Source organism: Marmota marmota, unplaced genomic scaffold (genome assembly GCF_001458135.2).
Source record: "Marmota marmota marmota unplaced genomic scaffold, marMar, whole genome shotgun sequence".
Lineage (NCBI taxonomy): Eukaryota > Metazoa > Chordata > Mammalia > Rodentia > Sciuridae > Marmota > Marmota marmota.
The window spans coordinates 46445801-46456432 of NW_026000005.1; the positions used below are offsets into that span (position 1 = coordinate 46445801).

Here is a 10632-nt window from a genome sequence, read left to right on the forward strand (position 1 = left end):
TTTGCCTTGCATGCCTAACTTATGGAGTGTTTTCTAAAAGGGCACTTTGGTCAGACTTATGCATTGCCACTGGAGTTAGTTAAGTTCACACAGATGCACACCACCTTCCTTGATATAGAACACATCACTTTGCAAGAACTGGAACAAGACTAACAAGTGGTGGTGGGTGATAAACATTTCCTTATCCCAACAGTGGGGGAAAAAAAAAAAATCAAGATCAAGGCAAAACCCCAACCAGTCATTTGTATTATTCAGGTTGCCTTCTGAATTGTTACATTCCCCACAATGTCCCATTTCATTGAGTTGGTATTTTAATGGGCTGATCAGGTTTTGGGACGTGGCTGCCTTGGTTTATATTATATCTATCTGTCACAATGCTCACCATCCCTTGACCTGGCATGGCTTTTGACTTTAACTAAAAGCAGAAATGGGTTGGGGTGTAGTGGTGAACACCTGTAACCCCAGGTAGTTAGAAGGCTGAGGCAGGAAAATTGTTAGTCTGTGGCCAACCTAGGCAACATAGCTCAAGACCCTGTCTTTCAGCTGGGGAGAGAAGCAAACAGGAGGAGGCAGTGTTTACTTAAAGCAGTGCCTGAGCAATGTGCATAATGCCAGAATGAGAGGTTTTTTAGTGTATGATGTTGGCAGTGTTTGTTCCACCCTCAGTTCTGAAGTTTCTACTGGCTCACGCATCAGTTACTGCCAAATCCAGAACTGATGCTCTCAACTGCTGCTGATCCTAGGAGATCTGACCAATGAATGTACTCTTACTCCTCTTTCCAAAGAACTTACTCAGGACATGATACTCCAGCCTGCTACAATTGGAAGAAGCCACCAGTCTTGGAATAAACTTTACATGTCAGCACACAGGGCTGCAGAAACTGGCTACCTCACCCATCTCCGAAGCTGTGATACTTGAAAGCAATATATTGATCATTCAATATCAGGTATGGTGGTTCTGAGCAATACAGAGCCTTTGTTGCTAGGCTCTTCAGTGACATTCCACAAGAAATATGATTTTAGTAAGTATAAGTCTGGCACCAGAGTTTAGGACTTTTAATTTGTCCTAAAGTCACTGAAGCAAAAATCATAAAACATTCTGCTTTCCTTTACACCCCCCAATGCAAACAAAACAAAACAAAAACTATTTGTAGGAAAAAAACAGTTTTGTACATGGGATGAAACAATATAAATTCAAAACTTACAGATAAGGGTTAGCTCTATCATTCATCTCTTTAAAAAGTTTATATGAACATCCAGTCAAAACCAACAGGGTATCTCCTTTGAAATGTCATCTATACGGATTTCCGAGTAGACCACGGGACTGTATACCATCTTGGAATGTCCTCAGAAGGCTCTGTCATTGAACAGGTAACAGAGTTAAAAACCCCAGAGTCCTTTCTTTCAAATGGAAGAGGGAAAGACAGGGACAGAAGAAACTATTCAAACTTCGTCTTCTTTCCTTGTGGCTTGTGGTCTCCTCCTCCCCCTCTGCCTCCTCGGAAGCCTCCTCGCCCTGCAGGAATGCAAAACATCATGAAAGGATGGTGCAAAAATGCCCAAAGTGACCAGAAACTGAATATAGCACAGGCTCAGCAGTCTGTGTGCTATGTGGAGGACCAATTTTTACCTCCAAAGCCTCCCCGGCCTCTGCCGCCGAATCCACCTCTGCCTCCTCGGCCACCACCTCGGCCTCCAAAGCCTCCTCTGCCTCCACCACGACCCCCAAAGCCACCTTCCCCTTTGGGCTTGGCCCAGTCCAAGGTAACTTTGTTTCCATCAATTTCACCATCTTCCATGGCCTCTTTGGCAGCTTTGGCATCTTCTTCACTGTTGAAGTCTACAAAACCAAACCTAAAACACCAAATGAAATCACCCATTATAAAGGAAATACATACTAATAAGTTAACTCCACATGTCACCCCACAGAAAGTAGCCTTGTTCAACTGAGAAAAGATCTGAGTGACAGATCATCCCTACAGAAAATCCTAATTTGCCAGTTAAATCCTAAAATGTCTGTCTCACAGAACAACCAAATACACACCTCAGTAGAAACAGAAGGTAAAGTAATGCTGTTCTGTGAAATGTCTCTTCTTCTCGTGCGAATCCATAAACTGCCACCAGTTGACAGAAAGGAGCTCAATGAGAAGATACATCAGAACCAAATTCTCCACCCAGGACATCAATATGAACAGAAGCAATGCTGCCCATTTCCCATGCCTTACCCTTTGGAGGATCCAGTTTCCCGGTCAGTGACTATCCTTGCACGAACAGAACCGTCAAATGATTCTTTTAAGGTTTCTTCGGTGGTATCTTCAGACAGGCCTTTGACAAACAGAGTTTTTGATGGCTCTGTGGAAGAAAAATAAATTGTGTATTCTATTTTTAAGTCACATTCATATGACAGTAATTTTGTGCAACGTCCAGTATGCTTTAGTACAAAAGCAGTTAAAAGCAACTTAGCCAACTAATGCTTAATTTAAGGCTCCTATCAACAGCCTTATAAAGTTTATTTTGTATTACCTACGGACAGTCAAGTTTCTGCCTCACGTCTCAAAGAAAACAAAAGCAAACTGAAGTGTGTACTGCCCACCAGGTAGGAGTCAGTGAACCACAGGCAAATTTGTTGTTCTGAGTTGACATAGCTGGATCAGAACTTGACTATCTAGAGGAATTTTCTTGATATTTCATCAATTATTTCTCAGGTAATCAGTCATCATATCCAGCTATCACTCAGTGATAAAAGAAAAATAGGATCATCTCAAGATTTGTAGAAAAAGTAAAAAATGGCATTAAGTTCATGCAGAGCACCAAGGAAGATACCATTCCCTAGCCACACCACCTTGCCAATGGGACTTACGGCTTCTTGCATTAGGCGATCCCCTGGGTCCTTGCAACTCCAGCCTGATTGCTCTCCCCTCGATTTCCCTTTTATTACAGGAATTTAAAGCTTCTTTTGCATCTTCAAACGAAGCAAACTCTATAAATGCATACCTGAGGATGGACAGCCAATACTTAGCAAGTTAGAAAACACATGGTTTTTCTACTATCAGACAATGCCCCAGGCCTTTTCCCTCAAGCAGGCACTTCAATTTATACTCATTTGTGCAGCTAAAACCATTCCACTCCTCTGCTGACAGGATCGAACCCAGAGCCTCATGCTTGCTAGGCAAGCGCTCTACCACTGAGCTATAGCCCCAACCACCTTTATTTTAGATATAAAGACACTCTTACAGCCCACTCCTGGCAACCAACATACTTACTTCCTTTGTAGCGCTGGGGACCAAATTCAGGGACTCATGTGTCCTAGACAAATGCTATAACCCGAGCTACACCCCCAGGCCCCAAGCCTAACATAAAGACATTTTACCCTTTAGATTTGCCATTTTGGTTCTGGGGCACTTTGATAAAAGTTGCCTTCTCAAATACTTCCTGAAGAGTTTCTTCTGTTGCATTGTAAGAAAGGTTGCTTAAAACCAGAGTTTTTGATTCACCTGCAAATAGAGATGTCATTCTTAAAAATGAAAGTGGTTCCCAGCTACAATTACAGGTAAAATAGCATCCAGTTCCTGAGGACCAACACTTAAGAATGAATGTACCAAGGCTGATGCTAGTGAAAGCCTAATTCTGTCATTCAATTTACTGAGCAGTCATTGTATATTGGTAATGCCCTGCTCTAGTATATTCTTTATTATTTTTTAAAATACTTTTTAGTTGTTGAGGAACCTTTATTTATTTGTATGTGGTGCTGAGAAGAACCCAGTGTCACACATGCTAGGCAAGCGCTCTTCCACTGAGCTACAACCCCAGCCCTCTAGTACATTCTTTAATATTTCATATCTTCATAAAACAGTGATATTTTCATAATATATAGGCTGAAGTTACTTAAAACACAAAACATATCTAACAAAAGAAGCTAGACTGGCCTACCATTTTTCAGTAAAAAAAATATTTCAGAGAGCTCAGTAGTTTAATTTGCTGGATCTTCACCCTCCTTGATTATACAATAATTATAAATTTATTAGGAGATACAAACGATTTTCCACCCTCAATTCTATAATAAACCCATAAATTCTTACCACTCCAATTGTTATTCTTTCCACCTCTGTAGTCTTGATTTTGACCTTTCTCTCCAGTGTAGTAGAGGGATACAGATCGACCATCAATTTCTGTTCCCTGCTTTTCTTCAAAGGTTTTCTCTGCATCAGCTTCTGTCTTAAATTCAATATAAGCAATCCTGCAAGGATTATTGAATGGGAAGAACATTAACATGTTTTGCCCTCAACAACACAGACTTTCCTTCAGTTCTGAGCAATAATATCAAGTTAAACACTAGGAAACACATTAAAGGTTAGGGTTATGGCTCTGTGGTAAAGCACTTGCCTAGCATGCGTGAGGCACTGGGTTTGATTCTCACCACCACATAAAAAAATAAAGATATTGTGTCCACCTAAAGTTAAAAAATAAATATTAAAAAAAAAGGTATTGTGTCCATCTACAACTAAAAAAAACACATTAAGGTGATTATTGTGCAAATACGAAAGCATACACAAAACTGCAACGGATGCTGATGTACACAGGACCACTGTCACATGCAGCCCACATGCTCTTGAGGACCTCAATGCTTAGGACCATACCAATGTTGATGGAAGTGATGCATGTCTTAATCTGGACTATCACTATGTGGCATGACTGCTCTTAATACAGAATTATAAGGTAGGAGCACTTCTTACTCCTTCATATGTACATTATCTCATCTTTGAAAACTGTTACAAATTAAGTATAGTATTCCTATTTTATAAGCAGGAAACTGAGCCACATTTATAGGTTAAGCTTGCTCAAGATCACACACCTACAAAACTGGACTATGATTTGTGTCATTAAGCAGGGAAGTGTCTTCTTTTTGGTACTAGGGATTGAACGCAGGGAAGCTTAGCCACTAAGCCACATCCCCAGCCCTTTTTTATATTTTATTTAGAGATAGGGTCTTGCTGAGTTGCCCAGGACCTCGCTAAATTGCTGAGGTTGGCTTTGAATTCATGATCCTCCTGCCTCAGCCTCCTGAGTTGCTGGGATTGCGGGTGTGCACCACTGCACCCAGCTGAAATGTCTTAATAAAAACACAAAACTTTTAACATTCTAAGAGACACAAAACATACCCTTTACTCTTCCCATCCTTGCTGACTAATCTGATCTCCATGGCATCTTCAAACACTTCTTTTAATTCATCCTGAGTGACTTTGTAGGGGAGGTTTTTGGCCAAAAGTGTTCTTGCATCTCGGTCTACATTTAAAAAGAAACCATAAAAATGAACCATGGTATGACCGACAGACCAGAGGAGGAAAAAAACAAAAATAACACTAACAGCACAATTGCATACAAGAAACTTAGATGACAATGTAAAAGGTACTGTTCTAAGTATGGATGTACATCTGTGGCAAAGTACAAATACTTCCATGCTGTCACAGCTGACAACTATCTACACTAAAATATTTAGAATACTAAATCTAGGGTAGATGCTCACTTCTTAAACTAAAATTTATGAACACACAATCTATAAGATGTCCAATCTATAAGGAAAAAACAAAGGACATAAAGAAAATTAATAGGAATGTATTATAATTTAAGAAAGGCCTTTTATAATTATTGATATGTTGACACAGTAGGAAATACATCTGACCTTATAAATCAGTCAAAATTCAAGGGCACCAAAAATTACCTTCAGACTATGTGTAAAAGTATACATGAAACATAAGTTAATCTTGTGTTTAAGACTCACATTCCACCCCCCAGAACATAACCCCTTCCCCATTCCAAAATACTTCTGGGTCCCAAGTATTTCAAACATCACAAGTTCACTCTGCATATAATTCTTTTCTGAGTAACACTGTTCATGCTTGCCTAAGTCAAGAATGCTTAACAACAAAGGTAGTGCCACATGCACTGCTGTCAACAATCAACACATTGAATTCTCATATTATGAATTCTCATATTAGGAAGAATTTACGAGAAAAGGTTTTTAAAAAAAGAACAAAAACCTGAAAAGTCTATCTCCTGAATCTACATTTGACTTCCTAGACACATTTGGATAATATAATCTCCAACGCTTTACATACCTTTCTTACTGTCTTTTCCTTTTGGTTTCTCTAGTTTAATTTCATTGCCAAAAAGTTTTAAACCAGTGAGTTCCAAGGCTTTTTCCAGATCTTCAGCAGATTCAAAATCCACATAGCCAAACTTCCTTTTAAAGCAAACAATAAAATTACAAGTGATGAGAGCAAAAAATAAAAAACAGACAAACTGTACACATACGAATACCAGCAACATTATAGATAAAGCACCTACAGTGTTAATAAAGTTATGGCTCTGCAAATTTCAGCTAAAGAACAAGATCTAAATACCAATATTTAATATGCAATTCATCTTTCATGTCTTCCTGTGGGTCACACTTATAACATAGTAATAGCTTACAAAGCAACCTGTTAAAACACTTAGTGTGGAGGTCTAATAATTTTGGCATTTCCAAGAATATAAACATCACATTTCCAAAACTATTCTTAAAAATTATTTTACAGCTGGGCGTGGTGGTGCATGCCTGTAATCCCAGTGGCTCGGGAGGCTGAGATAGGAGCATCACAAGTTCAAAGCCAGCCTCAGCAACTTAGAGAGACCCTGTCTCTAAACAAAATATAAAAAAGGGATGTGGATGTGGTTCAGTGGTTGAACACCCCTGGGTTCAATACTCAGTACCAAAAAAAATTTTAAAAATAAAGAATTGGAGATATAGTGCAGTGGTACATTATCCTAAACTCAATCCCTAGAACTACAATAAATGAATTAATTTCAAAAATTTTAAAAAGAATTTGACTTATTATGTAGATTACTTTTTTTATTATGTAGATTACTTATTATTATGTCAATTATGTAGGTTTCAAAATTGGGGATTCTGTAATTTAATAATCTAATGGTCCAGTTCATTAATGTATAATCTGTAAGATATTTTTGGATGCCAGGCTAGGGTAACTGGGAAAAAGCACTTGCAGATTCGCATGTAACAGTGTGACATTTACCTAGTTGTTCCAATTCTGACATCCACAGCAGCCAGATCATTTTTCGCAAAAAGTTCACTGATACCAATTTTTAGTTCAAGGGCAGATTTGTTAGAATTCAGGTTTCCAACGAAGAGATTAAAAGATGTAGTTGGTTCTGTGCCTATACAGAAAGTGAACTCTTATTATTAGACTACAAAGCCCGGTACAAATCAAATTCCAGCACAAAAACTTCTACATATAGCACATCAGTATACTGCAAGCTAACATCAGGTGTTTCAGAATTAAGTCCCTTTATAGTTCATCATTTGTGCTATTACTACTTTATCTCACCCGCCTCCCTCCTCATTTGGTGGATTACCTTCTACTTTCTGTTTCTTTGCTTCAGGGGCTGTCTTCTGTTTGGCCATTTCCTTCTTTCGTTTTCCGGGTGCTTCTTTGACAGGCTCTGGAACAACATGCCACATATACTTACTTAAGTACTTTCTTTAAACACAGCTCAAGTCAATATACTTCAGAACCTAGTTTGATTACCTTCTTCCTCCTCCTCCTCCTCTTCGTCATCCTCTTCATCATCTTCTTCATCCTCCTCGTCCTCATCCTCATCATCTTCATCCTCCTCCTCCTCTTCCTCGTCCTCCTCAGCCATGCCCTTGTGCTTCACTGGTTCGGCTTTTGGAGCAGCTTTCTTTCCTTTGGCTGGTGTGATCTCCATAGGTTCTTCTTCTTCAGAGTCTGAAAGAGAAGCCAGCCACCATGTCAGAAACTCTGGAAACCTCCCCAAACCAACACGAGTCTGGAAAAGCTAAAGAAAAGGAAATGCAACCTTGCCACCATGCTTAATTAAGCTCCATCAAGGTATCTTGCAACAGAACTCCAGAAATTACAAAAAGAACTCACCATCTTCCTCCTCGTCATCCTCATCATCATCCTCTTCATCCTCCTCCTCCTCCTCCTCGTCGTCATCATCATCCTCATCCTCTGAGGCAGCAGCTGCTGCTTTCATGACTTCTGGTTCAAATTCATCCTCTTCCTCGTCATCTTCATCCTCCTCATCATCTTCATCCTCCTCACTGTCACCCTCCTCCTCATCACTGTCTTCCTTCTTGGCATTCTTGCCATTTTTTGCCCCCTTGGCTGGGGCAACAGCTCCCTTCTTACCAGGGGCTGCTGCCAATGCTTTGCAAGGAGTGGCTCCCTTCTTGCCAGATGCTGCAACTGCTTTGGCTGCTTTAACTGTCTTCTTGGCTGGAATGGCTGCTGCCTTTTTGCCTGAGGTGACAGCTGCTTTCTTGGCAGGTGAGGCAACTGCCTTTTTTGTCAGGGAAACCACCACCTTCTTTACTGGTGCTGTGGTAGCCGCCTTCTTGCCTTTTTTCTGAGGGACGACAACCTTAAGAATAAATAAAAACACTAAATATTTCCACACATTCAAACAGCCACGGTCTTAAAAATTGTTAGATCTTGGCATTGCCTGTGGTTCAAGACTATACCCATGTTAATCTTTAGTCAGATTATGTGTCTTATGTCTGTGATGCCAGAGTTCTCAATGCCAGGTAAAATACTCAAGCATAAAGAATCCTTCCTAACACTTAAAAATATTTTTGAATCAAATGTCTAATTCCTGCATCTTATGCTTTTGAAATCTTAAAACTTATCACTTGTAAAGGTTAATCTAAACCACAGTGAGTGTTTAAGGATTATGTTAAATACACTTAATCATTCAAAACATTACACCCATTAATTTAATCATTTGGGGCTCCCAGAGTGGGTGGTAGTAATATAGAGCTTAATTAATAAAAAGTTTAATTCTTAAGGCCCGAAATAAAAAATAACAAACTTTACAACCCCTGTAAATTATAGGACAAGTGAGCAAATTATCATTTATCTCGTCTTACAAGATGCTTTTTATTAGTTTTAGCAGGTAATTTTATCATACTCCCCAAAAAAACATGTGTGAGGCCCTGGGTTCAATCCTCAGCACCACATAAAAATAAATAATACAATAAAGGTATTGTGTCCATCTACAATGAAAAATATTTTAAAAAATGGAAGCACAACTGTAGGTCAGTTGTCTTTACAGTGAGCAAACTGGCAGAAGAGCTTAAGAGAGCCAACTATTAAGCTATAACTTAAGGAAGATCCTTGCCCTCAATCCAGATACTTAGTGATTGCTTCAAAGTTTATACATAATGGGATAAAGACCAATTATTCTTGCTTGAAATTTAGGAATCTGGAAAGGTTCATGAATATATCCATGAATATAACATTCAGGTTGGCCACTTACAGAACAAGAGCTTTTCCTTCATTTTAGCATGTGAAGGCAAGAAAATGCATTAAAACTGGAAAGATGTAATGATTTAACATACCACACCACACAAAACCCTGAAGAGGGGACTTGAGAAAAAGAAGCCCCTCCCAGATACTGTCTCAAATTCACATTCAAATACATAACCAAATGACAATATGCCAATGAAGAGCTTTTAGCTCCACAAAATCTTTTTGCCAATACCTTCAGATATCCACCACCACCTGCTTTAACTCTCTGATTTTACACAGTATTTTTTTAAGACAGGACCTAAATTGCCCAGGCTGGCGTCTAGCTCAGGATCCTCCTGCTCTCAGTCTCCTGGGTAGGTGGGATTACAAGTGTGTGCCACTGCATTGGACTTTAACTTTACGCAGTTCTGTATTAGATAAAATTACCTCTTCTCCACTGCTGTCATCTTCTTCATCTGAAGATTCCTCATCTTCACTATCTTCTTCTACCTCCTTTGGGGGAGGAGCCATTTTCTTAGGGTCACCTTGATTTTTACCGGCCTAGAAATGGCCACAATTAAAATATTACATTTCTATCCACATTTCAAGCCATACTTTTTTTTTTCCTGGTATTGGGGATTGAATCCAGAGGAGCTCTACTTTCGAAGCTATAACCCCGGCCCTTCTGTATTTTTTTGAGACAGGGGCTTGCTAGGTTGCTGAGGTTAGCCTCAAACTTGCAATTATCCTGCCCTGGGCCTCCCCAGTCGCTGGCATTACAGGCCTGCGCCACCCGCCCTGCATGGAGCCATTCCTATTTTATCATGTTTCTCCACAGTAATTCAACCATCTCCTTTCTTAGATTCTGTTTTCTATGCAGCATAAGTTCACAGTGAACATCAATACTAGCGGCACTGCTAGCAGCGCACTTTTTCTATCAGGTTTGCAAACAAAACCAAACTAAATAAAACCATCATAAATAGGTAAAAGGGCAACCTTAAGAAGTATTTCTTCCATTTATCTCAGTTAGGCCCTCTTGTTTTAAAAAGCCAACTAGTTATGCACAGCCTGTCGGCAGTTCTGGCCTTAATTCAATGTGAAGATCTTAAAGGCACCTTGGGATATTACAAATCTCCCTTTAACCGAACTTGGTTCTTCTCATTAACTTCCATTCCCAGACCTATCGGGACCACGTGGGTGCATCCGCCACGCCACCATGTGCCCGCAGCCCAGCGCCTCCTGGTGCCCACCACGTGCCGGCCCGCCGGGCCCTGGCGGAGAGGTCCGCAGGCAGCCGAGCCTCCCACCGAGGCCAATCCTGCTG

General features: G+C 40.0%; 1 protein-coding gene and 3 non-coding genes across 4 annotated transcripts in view; all 4 read right to left on the reverse strand.

Moving 5' to 3' along the window:
- Positions 1-1041: 1041 nt before the first annotated feature.
- Positions 1042-10632, reverse strand: part of Ncl (nucleolin) — an 11073-nt gene continuing 1482 nt past the window's right edge. The window contains exons 2-14 of the mRNA XM_015481537.2: positions 9756-9869; positions 7950-8442; positions 7584-7784; positions 7411-7497; positions 7071-7212; positions 6117-6241; positions 5160-5283; positions 4080-4237; positions 3371-3494; positions 2861-2994; positions 2226-2352; positions 1631-1854; positions 1042-1516 (exon numbers count right to left, since the gene is read on the reverse strand). Coding sequence (XP_015337023.1) covers positions 1440-1516; positions 1631-1854; positions 2226-2352; positions 2861-2994; positions 3371-3494; positions 4080-4237; positions 5160-5283; positions 6117-6241; positions 7071-7212; positions 7411-7497; positions 7584-7784; positions 7950-8442; positions 9756-9869 — 2130 coding nt within the window. The 3' untranslated portion in view covers positions 1042-1439. The remainder of the gene's footprint in view (positions 1517-1630; positions 1855-2225; positions 2353-2860; positions 2995-3370; positions 3495-4079; positions 4238-5159; positions 5284-6116; positions 6242-7070; positions 7213-7410; positions 7498-7583; positions 7785-7949; positions 8443-9755; positions 9870-10632) is intronic.
- Positions 2015-2152, reverse strand: LOC125618378. Its single transcript, XR_007349661.1, has one exon. It is a non-coding gene; the product is annotated as a small nucleolar RNA SNORA75 (small nucleolar RNA).
- Positions 2646-2725, reverse strand: LOC125618382. Its single transcript, XR_007349665.1, has one exon. It is a non-coding gene; the product is annotated as a small nucleolar RNA SNORD20 (small nucleolar RNA).
- Positions 7293-7364, reverse strand: LOC125618381. Its single transcript, XR_007349664.1, has one exon. It is a non-coding gene; the product is annotated as a small nucleolar RNA SNORD82 (small nucleolar RNA).